At 35.4% G+C, this 16,160-nt stretch overlaps 1 protein-coding gene across 2 annotated transcripts in view; it reads right to left on the reverse strand.

Moving 5' to 3' along the window:
* The window catches only part of LOC112046907 (uncharacterized), a 67,021-nt gene extending 51,210 nt beyond the window's left edge, over positions 1-15,811 (reverse strand). The window contains exons 1-2 of one of the 2 annotated variants that reach the window (XM_052884197.1): positions 15,565-15,811; positions 714-2,460 (exon numbers count right to left, since the gene is read on the reverse strand). In XM_052884197.1, coding sequence (XP_052740157.1) covers positions 714-2,407 — 1,694 coding nt within the window. In that variant the 5' untranslated portion in view covers positions 2,408-2,460; positions 15,565-15,811. The remainder of the gene's footprint in view (positions 1-713; positions 2,461-15,564) is intronic. The other variant, XM_024083752.2, reaches the window with a different exon arrangement.
* Between the last annotated feature and the right edge of the window lie 349 nt (positions 15,812-16,160).

Here is a 16,160-nt window from a genome sequence, read left to right on the forward strand (position 1 = left end):
AACGGAAATTTTTTTCACGCCATTTACTTAGCGGTTTTCACAGGTTGATTAAACTAACAACCTGTTTTAGCTTAATCAAACCAAAATTACAATTTATTTGATAAAACGAAGCCTAGCCTCATTAAATAAAATAAATCTAATATAAAAAAACTAATAACTCGTGAACGATTTCGCAGACGTCAGCTAGTCACAAAATTAAGTTTAACCTCTATTACATCTGTTGAGCATTAACTTTAACCTTTAATAGATATACTGTCGCTTTATTATAGCCAAACCGGTCAATCTCAGCAGCTCAGTAAAAGACCTTGCATGCCGGACATTCTTGAGGAAGTACCTACCTAACAATTTCCATCAAACTACATTATAGGAAGTACAAAGCCAATATATGATATAAAAACGGGTTAGCCTACCTTATGAGTTGTTGTAAGATGGCAACACAATAGTTATTTTTCAAATAGGTTAGATTAAATTCAACCAGTTGCTAGTTGCTACTGTAACAGCGTCGGCTTTGACGTTTTCTATGTTTTAATCACTAACCTTCATTAAATAAGTTTCAGAGATTCCTTAATTGTTTTTTTTTATGTTTTTGGATGATTGGATCTAATTTAAAAGAATCTTTGGTCTTTTTTATTTTTTCTACATAGTGCGTAAACAATTATCAGCTAGTTGTTTGCAAAAGTTAATAAGCTCTTATGTTAAAAAGGAGTACTTACGCATTGTCGGTGACGTCACTAGATTCATCCAACTCTCCTATCGTATCGAGTGATGCGCCAGAGCCATCTTCTCGAGTTTCGACAGGGGGCGGCGGTGGTGCTGTAGTTGGACGAGTGCAGGTTGGTGATTCGCTACCAATGTCTTTGTATTGAGTCTTAGGCACAAAATCAATTAGGCGCGGTAAAATTTCCGGTACAGAATTATCTTCTACTTTATCTTCAGTTTTGTTACTCATTTCTAATTCTGATCTCTGTAACCAAGATTCAATACATGTTTTCTTTGTTGCTGTTAAAAGAGGTTCGGACGCTGGTGGTGAAAGTAGTTCTGGAATTGGAATAGGACGACGTTTCTTTTCACTAGCCGAACGTTCAACTTTCGTATTCCTCGGCATTGGTTTAGGCTTATCCGAAACATTTAATTGCTTCAATTGCTTATCACTAGTGTTCGAAGAATCATTTTTCTCAACGTATCGTTTAGAAATTTCAGTAAGATTATTATTTTTGTCATTCTGTTCTACCTTTTTTGTTGCTGTGTTTTCAACTATTAATGCATTCTGAATAGTTATTTCACGATGTTTCAATCCGTTCTCAGGGGGCTTTTTCTCACTTTTTCTAGATTCATTTTCAATTTCCAATAGTTTTGCACTGGTCATATCTTTCAGTATATCGGAATCAATATTTTCAATACTGTTTAATACTTTTTGAATATCTATTGATTTTGGTTGCATTATAGGAGTTGATGGAATACTATTTTCAACAGAACTAGCCATTGATCCCAACCTATCAACAACTGTTGAAATGGAACTTCCAGTATCATCAGACTCTGCGTCAGCTAAAATAAGACACCGTTCCCACTCATTAGAGAGCAAATCTATGTAAACTTCTGCCTCTGGAGGTATAGCTTTACCATCTGACAATCTCCGTACTAATCGTCTTACTTCTTCGGGTGATCCTTTTCTGAGGTAAGCAATACTTTCTTTGTTCTGTCTATGTAAATGGCTGTCAAACGATGATTTTCGTGAAAGCTTAGTCATCATAGGGATAACTGAATGAGATGTTGTGACAGAACTTTGAGTGTCCTTACCGTTTTCATTTTCTTTCGATTCAATGTTACCCAGAGTGTTCTGTTCACCAAGAGTTTGGAGAATAGATTTATCTTTGAAGGAGTTCTTCTTTCCTAATTTCCTTGGTGGAACAGGAGGTGGTAATGTCAACGGTCTAGTTATTTCAGAATTAAGTTTACTATCGGAAATATCTTCTTTATGTTCCATGTTTTGTTTAGACTCTTTCTCAACTTCAAAATGTCGTACAAGAAGTTCTAAGGTCTCATCTGAATCTTTTAAACGACGAACACATTCAATCCTTGTTAATTCAGAAACAGTGACTCCGTCAATAGCAAGAATTTCGTCCCCGGGTATCAGTTTACCCCAGGGTGTAGTAGCGTTAGCGGCTGGGCTTTCTTCTGCACATGATTGTACTAAAAGTCTTCTCACTCTCTCAGCGGCAGCAGAACCACCTTCAAACTTAAGTCCTAATCCAAGACGTGCTCCGCGTGGTCTACATACAACCACTTTAGCGGCGCCAGCCGCAGCACCCACTGTAAGCACCGTAACGAACGCAGAGTCCTGCACTACCGGCTTGTCGCCTACCGGAACTATTGTGATGAACTCCTCGACCGCCGCCCCTGTCTCCATACCGCGTGTGACGCACGCCCGAGCAGTTTGAATAACCACTTTTGGGGCTGAATCTGTCGACAAAAAGCGTTCATGAGATTGCGTAACAACAACAAGTAATGGTTGGAGTTGCGCGCACGGCGGAAGGCACGCGGGAACTGCGCAAGGCCTCTCTCTTTCACCGTTGCGTTTGAGTCTACACTCCAAGAAGAAGATAAAATGGGAACATATCAAATAAATTTTACTTTTACAATTTAAATAGCAATAGTAACAAAATTCAAATTATACAATATCTATTAGAAAGTATTTCAAAGTACAGGTATTCTAATAATGAATGTTCATGAATTGTGACTCTTTAAGTTCTTTATCGTTACTAGGTATTTTTGAGAGGTTTTTAACAAAGTATTCTAAGGAAAGTAACAAAAACGTGGAATAATATTTCTAAACCACACATACTATTGCTGAACACAGCACAAAAATGTTAACTAAAATCTTGCGTATACATGCGTACATACATAAATAATTTCACAAGTACTAGTATTAATTAATAGACCTAACAAGTTTTCCTAACACCACGGTTTAGAATGTAGATACAGAATGTAGGTAGAATTTTTACAACTTTAACGTGTGCTTATTTCGTACTCAATCGCATGTACTTTCATCGATCAGTATGAAAGTATAACGAGCGTGTTCGAGAACGCATCGGACTCGAGCAGACACATCATCGGAAGGCCGAGATGTGGGTTAGTGGCACCGACAGCGCCGGAGCCAGCGCTGCGAGGTATTAGCATACCGCCCAGGGCTGCGACCCGTTACAGCGGAGATCCGTTTAAGGGCCTCTCATTCTCACGTTTCTCTACATTCATATACACTGGTCGACGTCATAACTCTCAAACAGTTTCTTATCCGCTTATTAGATACAATAATTGTTCAACTATCAGCGATACAAGGTATATGTACTTCATCAATAAGTATATTTAAAATGTAGCGATGCTTATGTTTATGTGATGAGAGTGATGAGATTTTTTGTTGTTTAGTTGAAAAAATAATTGGTTTCATGATCTCTATTTAAGCGATTTATTCGTTGATAAAAAACACTTCTATGAAAGTTTACCGATAGCAATTCAAGGGTAAAATTGGCAAAGTTTTAGACCATTGAGACCAACTGCAACTACAATATCTACTATTAATAATCTATACTAATATCATAAAGCTGAAGAGTTTGTTTGTTTGTTTCATTGAACGCGCTAATCTCAGGAACTACTGGTCCGATTTGTAAAATTCTTTCAGTGTTAGATAGCCCATTTATCGCTATATAAATTATCCCAGTATTCCTACGAGAACGGAAACTACGTGAATGAAACCGCGCGGCGTCAGCTAGTACGTATACAATAAAATGACACCATATGTAGTACATAAAATTTTAATCTTGAAAGCACACAGATGGCTTCACTTCATTTTGTATCAGATAGTATCAGATATACTTCTAGTATCAGAGAAGATGAAGTGAAGCCACTATGTACTGTATAGGCTGTGATAATAATTCTTGTAAATGATTTCGAAAGAAGTCGTTGCCCGACAAACCATTACAGACCATAAATGACCTCGGCCCGTTCCCTGTGGCTGTTTTCATACGAAAAGGAGAGCGAATTTGCTCAATGTTTTTACACGTCCATTCTTATCGAGTAAACAAAGAAAAGAAACAGCGGAATATATAGGCGGTAGTATTGTTCTACCATATCACATAATTGAATCTACACAACCTAACCTACTGAAAATAATTCAAAAGAAAATATGTACCTGATGTTGTTCAATTATATTTTTATCGGATTCGCGAATTCTACTCGTTGTTACCTATCAAAGTTAAATTCAAGCTTGAATTAATGTTTGTAGTATAAAACATCATTTTTTTTTGTTCTAATTGACAAAATCCTACTAATATTACAAACGCGTAAGTTTGTATGGATGTTTGTTACTCTTTAACGCCACAACTACTGAACCGATTTGGCTGATATTTTAAACAAAGATAGTTGATACCTTGGATTAACATTACTAATAATATAAACGCGAAAGTTTGTATGGATGTTTGTACTTTAACGCCACACTGAACCGATTCGGCTGAAATTTTAAACGAAGATAGATACCCTGGATTAACACATTTTCATCCCGGAAAAAATCTATGGTTCCCGAGTGATCTGTGAAAAACTGAATTCCACGTGGACGAAGTCGCAGATGTCTGCTAGCATATGTATTAGCTGTATATGATGCGTATGATGTTTCGTGGCAATAAACAAAGAGGAAGGCCAAAGGAGAGATGGTTGGAGTGTGTGAAAGAGGCCATGTGTGTACGAGTAAAAGGAGTGAATGATGAGTTGATGAGTAATAGAGATGAATGGGGGAGATTGACATATTTTGCCGACCCCACTTATGTGTGATATGGGAAAGGAAATGATGATGTTGAGTGGAAATCCAGCTTTATAACAGAGCCATACTTTACGGTGCATGTAATCTATATTATTTATGTATTTTGTCTCTCAAACAGAGTATTTAGCCGTACCTACCCCTTAGACAAGACTACAGCAACACTAGTATACTAACCTAACTTAACCAAGTCAAAATATAGTTTTTTTTTAATTTATTATAAAAACAAACACTAATTTAGAGTTCATTGATATAAATCTAGAGTATTGTTAAATATTCATGATTCAACAGCACACCTACGAGTATGTATGAATAAAAGCAAACGTAAACACTTATTTTGGTAAGAAGCACAGCAGTAATTACACAGTAGGGCGCGCAAGTGGGTGAAACGCAACGCTGCTTAAAATTTGATAGTTACGAGTAAATTATACACACCGCAAATGGATCATTGTTGCTACTCTCCATATCGACGAAAATACTCCAAGGCCTTAAGAATTAACATGATTTTTACATACAAGTGCATGCAGAATACCAGCACAACACACACTTTTAAAAAAACAAACGCTCTGCATTTTACACAAAATTGAGTTATGAACTGTCAATATCAACAGCTTCGTTAAATACAAACGGAAGCCCGTAACTTCGTTCGCGTAAAATCTGTTCGCGAGAAAAATAGCCTATGTTCTTCTCCAAGGTACACTTTATCTATATACCAAATTTGGTTTAAATCGGTTCAGCGGTTTATCCGTGAAAAGGCAACAGACAGACACACAGACATACTTTGGCATTTAAAATATCAGTATAGATTTGTAATATTAGCACAGAAAACATATGTACAAGATATAAGTAATTCTATAGACTTCGTAGCCTAAGATAAGTAAGCCATTGACGGTCAATTATTCTCACGTTTCTGCAGGGCAAACGGCAGCGAAAACGTTTCATAAGTCGAGCTGTCATGCACGCAGCGACCAATACACGATCAGTTATAGACGTGGATGCTGCAGAAAAGTGAGATAATTAATCGTCAATGGCGTGCATTACACCTTATTTCAGAGTTATTATTAACTAACAGAAAGACAAAAAATCTATAAATTGGTCTTCTGAAATAAATACCGAAATGCTTTATGTAAGCTGCTAATTTAAAATTACAAACAGACAGTTCAATTTTATTTATTTTTATATATAGTCATGGAAAATAAGGATCGAGGTATGAGGTATTTATTAATATTTTCTGCACGTTGTCCTGTCTCCGTTAATATAATGCGCCGGTGGAATCTATAATTTTCACATGGGTTGTTATTGTGGATAAAATAAGGATGCTCTTAATAAAATACGTAAGTATAAATACGTTTATTTGCGTAAGTAGCCAAAAAATGTAAAAACGTATTTTGTATATCCAATGAAAACATTTTATTTTGATTTTCTAGGTCAAGGTTGCAAGTTTTAACTGTAACTCATTAATATAACAAATCTTTACATAGTAATGAAACTATCTGTCTACGATTTGTTATTAAAAATTATAAAATAAGTATCCAACTCCATATAATAGCTGCCAATTAAACTAGTTACCTACACAAAAACAGTGGCCACACGTACTTTACACGCGATGCATCATTTCGTGCATGAAATACAGTGAGTTAGTAGAACGAGAGACTGCATGACCAGACTTACCTCTTTTTATGAAAGTTAAGAATTTTTCAGCCTACGCTATAGTACTATGGTAAATAATCATCATCATTATCAACCCATATTCGGCCCACTGTCTTCTCTCATAATCTCGCATAATGAGAGGAGTTAGACCAATAGTCCATCACACTGGCCCAATGCGGATTGGCAAATAAATACGGTTGCCAATTATGGACCGTGGTGGCTTTTGAAGGTAGCAAGTTACAACTGTCCAGATCCTGAATTTTCGAAAAAAGTATTGTATTTTCTGCGAAAATATCATGAGGAATCGTGTATCAAGTCACGAGACCCTTGTCTTCGTGGACAATTAAGGATCCTTACAAAATGCTAACTTTCAAATCCCACGATCCAAACTCTATAATAGCCTACCGTACTTATAGTCCATTTATTAATTCTGTGAAATTCTGGCGTTTTTATCCATCTCCGGTGTTTTTATATAGAAATATCAAAAGTGACAGACAAATGGAAACGGAAATAGAAACATCAGAATTTCACCGAAATAATAAATTGACTATAGGTGTATTGACGTAGTCAGAGCATAGGTTGACTTTTGACGTTCATAAAATGTCTGACTAGCACGGGCTCTCAGTCCATAGTATCTTGGCATAATTTTCGTAGTACAAGCAAATAGTGGGCGATCGCTGTAGCACGACTAATTAGACCATCCTTGATAATGCTTGTGTAAGCAATAAAGCAGCAAAACCAGCCCCAAGACAAAGCGTGCATGCAATTAATTTTGCTAGCAGTAGATGCTACTAACGCATTTAAGGTTATTTAACCATAATATGTTTTTTTTGACAAATAGTTCTTCTAAGTGGCTTAGACTATTTGGAAATAGTCACGTAACTACACAACGAAAAAGCGTAAAAGTAGCAGTGTAATAGAGAGAGAGTTGTATTAGGATATTGATTTATTTATTTTACTACAATGTTGTATTTTACTTCGAAAAATCGTTACGCGTGGACTATCAAAGTACCAGGATAACAGTTGTTAGGAGATAATAAACGAGCATATTTTCTCGGAAGCAACTTCAATGTCTATGTGGCCGCCGACGGCCGCGTGGCGCACCCTGCTTTCTGCATCCACGGCCGTGGGTTCGATTCCCACAACTGGAAAATATTTGTGTGATGAAATATGGGTTTTTCTAGTGTCTGTGTGTATTTATAGATTATATAAGTATTTATATGTAGTATATAAATATAAAATATATATAAATGTATATGAATATTATAATATCAACTATCTTAGCACCCATAACACAAGCTACTCTGTATGCTTACTTTGGGGCTAGATAGTGAGGTGTATTGTTTAAGTATATTTATTTATTTATTTATTTACTTATGTAAGAGTATAAGGCTGGGTTTACAAGGCATGGTTATATAATACAGGACTTCTTTTATATACGGGTATATAACTATCAATTACCTAATTTCTATTGAATTTTGAATAAGAACTTGGTGCCTACAGAATACAGAAATGTATTCTGAGGGTGCCTATTGCCTGTACATTATTTTTGTTTTCCTATTACAATACAAAATAGCTTGAATTGTTTTGATTTTTTTATGTGTTTCTTCATTATGACTTATGAACAGCAGTGTTAAAACTACCAACAAATACAAACCTGTTCATTAATAACATTATGTGTTACAAGCAAAATTTCGCACGAATCGGTGCGAACTTTATTAGCCAGGTGGAGGTTGAATATTAGTTTAATGTTCGTAAATCATGAATAAATTAATAAAATAATAAATTCATTTCTAAATAATTAAACAAAATATGACAATTTAACGATCATTATAAGAAGCTACTAGCCGGTGGAGTTAAGCCACATAGTTTCCATATAAAACAACAAAATATCGATTTTTGTCGTTTTTTTCTGTTCCTCTCGAATTTACTCGTAATCTAACTTAATCTGAAATAACATCAGAACACAGAAAACGTGATAAAAAAATGATTACATTACATAGTACATTTAATTTTGTAATGATACTAGGTGACCCAGCAAACGCTGTTTTGTCTTGTAAATTATTTACTATCTATGAAAAATAGATGTTGGCCTGACCAGACCTGCGATAATGTACATGAATTTTCATAAAAATCGGTCCAGCCGTTTGAGAGGAGTTTGGCAACGAACGCCGCGAACTACCCCTACCCTAGCCCTACCCTACCCCTACCCCTTAATTTTTTTAAAGTTTTCTGTCATAAGAACCTTCTCCTGACAATAACAAACACATAAAAAAAATAGTAAAATCGGTCTAGCTGTTCACGCGTGACCAAGGGATATATTGATTCATTTTTATATATATAGATTATAAGAAGATTTACCGATATAAATACAAGACAGTTAATCATAGGAGTTACATGTTGTATGTTGGGTGTAAATTTAATAATGACAAAATAATGTCATTTTATCGATGACAAATGTAAGGTCAACCCTCGTAAGTCACTTCTCACAACCTGACTTCTTACTCCTTTCAAGTTATCGATATTTATTTACAAAAACCCACAAGCCGAGTGTATTTTAAGAAATGGCGAGAACACATTGCCACATCCGTTATTATGTAAAATATCCTGTTTTCTAAGCATTTTGCAATTTATTAGAGTTGGCTTTCGAACGAACCCATGACTCCATCGGCACGCGACATTTACATAGCAGCCGGGTGACTTGTCTTGTCAGACTCGCGAACAATAAAATCTTTTTCTTATAACCTAATACTTTAAACTTTAAGAAATTACGTCCTTCAGCGCAAGATTTTTTAAGAATATACTTATCTATCTATATGCCCACAACACAAGCATATTATACTTCGTACGCTTACTAGGTATAGCCTTAAAAAATAGGTAAACTATAACAGCAGACGCCACGCGGTTTCACGCGCGTAGTTCCCGTTCCCGTAGGAAAACGGGGATAAAATATAGCCTATAGCACCTGGGGATACCTTCCCAACATAAAGTGCACGTCGGCCCGTTTTAACCTTTTGACTCTATCAGCAGTCAACAGCCCACAAGCTACTGGGTTTGGACGTTTCAACAAGTGTATCCGATGTTGTATTTTGTGCTTCTTTGTCTCCTCCTTGGGAAAGAACTTTCTAATCGGTTAAGTAGTTTCGGAGCCTATTCAACGCAAAAAAGCATACTTTTTAGGGGTACATAACGATAATCCTCATATATTTCTTGATATTAAAAAAGTTATATTAAATTAAAATATAGACGTACGCAATATATACTATATCTTCTATTTTTGAAAGACATCTTAGCTTTAATTGTAATAGTACGCTGTAAGGTGTTTGTGTGTGAAAGTGTAGTGCACACAGAACATAAAACACTATGGCTGCGCTTAAGCGATGCATTAGCAAAGCAGAAACATGTTTATAAATTATCATATTATGTCTTTAAGTGGTTGCTAAGCAACGGTTTATTGGTGAACGGGTTCCTATTCCAGACACCTCCTTTATTATGACTCTTAACATTTTAACAATGCGTTTCTATACTATGCTACCTTCCTATATTTCTTTAGTTTACACACACAAGCCTTCTTTCTTCTACATCTAAAACCAGACAGACTTTCTGAGATAGAATAACTACAATGACTTCAATTTTATGGGATGATTTCAGAAATAACTAAATATCGCCGATTTTACATACTAAATTTTAAGTGCGTATTTGTAGGTATCTACTTATTAATATCCCACACTAAAATAATAAGTCTAAATAATTGGAAATGATACATTACAAGTAATTATGAAGCACAGTCATTCGCATAAATAACTTAATATTAAGCTTTTAATACTTTATTTAAATCAGATTCAAGCGATTTGATCCTGCTTTGTTAGCCAACTTGGCTGAAATTTCAATAGGGCCTTGATTTAATGGTATAATTAAATTGATCTCTACTAGTTTAACATTTGGCGTTTCATATTATTATCTGGAGACGTACGCGAACACAAGCTATCACAAAACAAATTTTACTCACATGGGATTGCCCAGGTGAGTAAAATTTGTTTTATGATAGCTCGTGTATATATATGTTTTTTGTACCTACTTGTTTTCGTGTACGTGTGTTGACATACAAAAAAGTCGCATGCAGGCTGCTTTATTAAACACCAAATTAATACGTATCTTGGTTCTGTTAACATTTTAAAGTTGCCTAATGAGAAGTGATATTGACACACATTCGTGTTCTTTCAATTAAATTTTTAACCGTTGCGATTTGAGTACGAATACGACCGGAAACGTTTATTACTTCATCACGTAAATTCTAATTAATCAATCTACCATTATAACATCTAGAACACGTATTTCTGTAATTATTTAGCACCATTTAGCATGGAATATTCCAACGAATAACTGGTGGTATTTACTCGTAAAACTAGATCTGATTTCACCTAAATGTAAGAAAAATTTCCAAGGCTTCATCTAAGAGATGTCTCTTAGATAAAGTCACAGGAAAATAAAGACTTAGATCAATCTGATATTAAAAATTAATTAAAGTCCGTCAAATGCATAAAACACCCTCTTTCCCGTCGCTTTGCGAGATAGTTCAAAGTACTTCTAGAGTGAGATAAAATCACCCTTGATCAGAAAATCTGGATTAAATATCATAATTGTCTGCCAAAGCTAATAATAACTTTTGTAGATAATTACTACATAAGTTTAAAAACAAAAAAAAAATATCGTATAGAGTAGATAGGTAGGAACTCTTTTTAATTTAACTTAAAAATAATTATTTAGGTGTTCTTGAATTTTTTTAATAATAAGAGAATGGCAAATACAAAGAAGTACCTTTACCAAGGTAAAGATATATGTATACTGTGCCTTTACTTTTAATCATTCAAATTGTCAAACAGCAAACTAATTCAAAACACATTCCATAAGTTTTAACACTTAACACTAGTTTTATCGTTTACTTTTATGGCAATTAACCAAAGATTTTTGTAAGCTAATCAAATCAGTAAATATCTAAACGCATATTCCATTCATTCATTCCATTCTCTACATGAAAAGTTATGGTAGGTGTAATGGAAAACGAATGAATGTGAAGAGATCATCATTGCTGTTTCCCACAACCATAAACTTGAATCGTTCTATAATAGAGTCACGTTTACACGAACGTAATATTTGTTCGACCTCGTTGCTGTTTTTTTCATCTCTTTATTCAATGAATTGGGTACCTACTTTCATCTTTTAAACGGTTCGAACCTGAATTGCGTAAAAAAACTGTAATCAAAATTTCAACGAGAATTTCATTTCTTCTACTTCCTTATCCGATTTAGCCCATTCATCATCTTAAAGATCAGACGTTTTGATGTGTCATTAAAGAATAATTTTGTTGAAAACGAAATTTGTTGGAATTTCGTCGAAAGCAAATATTAAAAATGTCGTAGGTAGGTATTAACAGAAAGCTGACTGAATGCAGCAACTTGAAAGATGGCAAAGATTAAAATATTTAAGAAGCTTTTTAATATTCGACATTATTTGATGTGGCGACTGGAATTGGTTTTATACAAATAGCCAAGTTATGAATAAAGTGGGCGTCTGAGGCATGACATCAGATATCATTTGCTTCGGTCGCATAGGATGACCAGGTGGCAGAATTTTACAGGACTTGCAAAGAAATTTTTAACTATAAAAAAATTACTACAAGTGAAAACGTGCGGCTATGCGCGTAGGATAATGTTTTTCTAGGTAACTCTTTTTCTTGGATTATAAAGCCTTAGTGTTTTATGAGTTCCTCTAGACTTCGCTTAATCTATCTGTGAGAACATTATGAAAATCCATTTAGAAATTCTAGAGATTAGCGCAAATAGATAGACAAACGGACACATAGATAGACAGGAAGTTGGAAATTGCTTTTTAAATAAGTAATTTTTATAATTATTAAAAAATTTAATTTTATATAATGTTAATACTTAGTTTAAATTAATTTTAATTTAATTGGTAATATGTATTTGTTCTGGGCTCAATAAATAATTATTACTACAAACTAATACCGGTAATTATATTATATTAATAATAATGACAATAAAGCTTCAATTTACGATAAAGAAAAGTTCAAGTAACCCATCTCAAATAACTGCCACACTAAATTACTTCATACAATTTCATCAATAATAGATGAAACTCATAATATAATAAAAATTGCTAATATACACTGTTTATTCATACAATTTTTTTATTGTTTAAATCAGACTCGATTCTGGATAAATAATTAAGCATTCAATACCTAAAATGCAGTGTATAAAAATAGGCCTTAGGACTTCTTTTTCTATCCTAGCTCCTAAAACTCTAATAAAATTGATTTATATTTATAATAATCAAGGCACATATCGCCTACTAATGACGTATAATTTTTCGGATGCACATACTTTGATAATAACACAAATATGGTTACCCTACCCGCTCTGCAAAGCTCCACGAGGTGAACATCCTTCCGTGGCTGACCAATGAGATCGATTTCAAAATGTAATAAAAAGCCAAATGGCCGAAAATTATTGCATGCTATCACGTTATGTCAGACATAGAGACCACTAAAATATCAGGTTTTGCTATATAATATCATGAATGGGACGGCAGACATAATTTACGATTCGAAATGAATTTAATAGCAAAAATAGAGTTATTTGCTTTTAGCTCAGCTAACTGTTTTAAAAATAATTTATTTTACCAATTTAGAAAATATCGTGTGAATTTTTTTACGTTCATAAAATATAGTGGTCAGTGGTCCGTTACAAACGTAAATAATAAGTACGATCTCAATTAAAACATAATTAAGAAAACGTTAATACAATTTGAAAAGCGGACGGCCGCGTGGCGCAGTGAGTAGTGACCCTGCTTTCTGGACCCACGGTCGTGGGTTCGATTCCCACAACTAGAAATTATTTGTGTGACGAGCATGGGTGTTTTCCAGAATCTGGGTATATTTATACATTAAATAAGAATATCTATGTTCTATATTATATGATAAAATCAGCTATCTTTGTACCTATATCACAGGCCTATACGCTTAATTTGGAGCTAAGTATTGGTGTGTGTTGTTGTTGTGTTGTTGTTTAAGTATATTAATTATTTATTTTTCATATATAAAAGTAAACTAAGTGTATAAAAACTAATGTAGATGAAACAGTGATCATGACCTAGGGTAATCATATAACTCGTGCGCATTAACTTGACACCTGGCTACATAACACAACCATACAAACACAGTACTTAAAACATCATTCGAGCCAGGTTTCCAGTTAATTCGCACGAGCTGTAATTTCTGTCGTATGTTTGAAAGTGTACGCCATGAAAATATATTCATATTTATTATCCATCCTTAATAATATAAAGCTGAAGGGCTTATTAATTTGGTTGAACGAGCTAATCTCAAGAACTACTGGTTTAATTAACCGACTTCTTTTAAGTATAGAATTGGACTTAGACTCCATCGTAAGTTATCCATCTTCCTAATTACTAACGTATCTTAGCAAACTAACGGAAAACGTTCTTGTATTATTCACAATTACCTACATATTTCACTTAATAAAGCTTACACAAATATTTTCCGTACAAAATATACATTGATTAACAATAAAGAAGTTCTATGGAATAAAGAGCCGTGATAGCCCAGTGGATATGACCTCTGCCTCCGATTCCGGAGGGTGTGGGTTCGATTCCGGTCCGGGGCATGCACCTCCAACTTTTCAGTTGTGTGCATTTTAAGAAATTAAATATTACGTGTCTCAATCGGTGAAGGAAAACATCGTGAGGAAACCTGCATACCAGAGAATTTCTTAATTCTCTGCGTGTGTGAAGTCTGCCAATCCGCGTTGGGCCAGCGTGGTGGACTATTGGCCTAGCCCCTCTCATTCTGAGAGGAGACTCGAGCTCAGCAGTGAGCCGTATATGGGTTGATAACGACGACGACGACGATGGAATAAAGCTACATTAATAATAGAGCAATTTATACTACTACTGGTTTAATATTAAAATAGTCTTACAGTGTTAGATAGCCCATTAAATGAGCAACGAATACTAGGAGGAGGCTATACAACATTCGTCTGAATACACGATACACGAAAATACGTAATGAAACCAAGGGGCATAGATAAATACATTTACACTAATATTTTACAGATATAAGGTATGTGGTAGTTGACCTGTAGGGGTAATCCTTGGATCTACTGAACAGATTTTGAAAATTCTTTTACTGCTAGAAAGCCACGTTATTTGTGAGTTTCCTAAGCTATGTTTTGTGTATGGATATTATATTAATATGGATTTTATAATAAAACGTGCGTGAACCAGCCTCATCCCTCAAGGGAGCCGAAACCATAACACATTTTTATACCTACCTTCATTTAGACCAATTTTCATGTTCACTTAATTAAAATTACCAAATAAAAGTAGGGTCTCTTTGTTTTGTTTCCATTTTGTAATACTAAGTAATGACTACATACCTTTATTAATATTATTATATTACTTTTGTATTAATGAAAAGTAATTAATTTGACTAAACAATTGACTTTTGCATTTATGTCTTAAAAAGTTTAGGTATAAATTAACCTAAACCTAAACTTTCTAAGACATAGCTTGGACTTAGACTATACTCGTAAGTTATTCATCTTCTTTATTACTAACGTCTCTTACCAAACTAACGGAAAACGTTGTTGTTGTATTTTTCACAATTACCTACATAATCACTTAATAATGCTTACACAAATATTTTCCGTACAAAATGGAATAAAGCTACATTAAAAATAGATCAATTTATACTTTATAACAAAATAACAGCTGACTAATTTTGAAAAACGCTGCGCGGTAAGGCGGGCGGGAAAAGAAAATAGGATACGCTTACGTGCAGGTGGTGCGGAAAACAGCAGGCGGGAGCGGGGTGCGGCGCGCGGGCGGCGGCTCGGGACGCCCGGGACGCGCCGCAGCCTCGCTCCCGCCCTAATCCCATTACACGCACGCGGCGCCTCGACCTTAGCCCGGTTTCTGGCATGGGCACCCGCATAATACCCTGCTCACCTTGCTATTGTTTATATCGTCCGGCAACTCATATTTTATCACAATACAGAACGTAAACTCACCCTTATATATCGTAAGCTCCACAGCTTTCAATGCATCAATTTTTAGATCGTATTACGTACACACTGGTTATAAAATCCCGATAGCACTCTTTAATACATGTTTAGCACACCGATAAGGCCGCGATTTTGTGTATAAGAAAATGTTTAACGCAGCGACGGTGCGGTTCGGCGTATCGCACACGGGTGCGTCGCGACGTCGGCGGCGCGGAGCGGCGTGTGCGCGCGCGCTGCGGAGGGGCCGACCGGTCGCAACCGGGCCGCGCTCTCACCGCCTCGGCGCCCGCCGCCCTGCCGCACTGTTCGCTATAATCGCACTTGACACCGTCCCGTGTTCGATCTCGAAGAAAGTTCCACGTTTCTATGTCATTTGTTTGCTTGGAACAAAAAAAAATCAAAAATAAGAAATTACTCTCGATTTCCAGCCGACGTTCTGACACGACTGGCGCCGACACGAAGGCGACTCGACGATTATTGTAATTGAATTAGATAATTGTACAGTTCATACCTATTTGGCTTCGGCTTTTCCTCGGTAGAGGTTTTCCGAGTATCGATTTGTCATGAACTTGACAACGATGCGTAATGATTTCCACCTTACG

This window comes from Bicyclus anynana, chromosome 1 (assembly GCF_947172395.1).
Source record: "Bicyclus anynana chromosome 1, ilBicAnyn1.1, whole genome shotgun sequence".
NCBI classification, from domain to species: domain Eukaryota; kingdom Metazoa; phylum Arthropoda; class Insecta; order Lepidoptera; family Nymphalidae; genus Bicyclus; species Bicyclus anynana.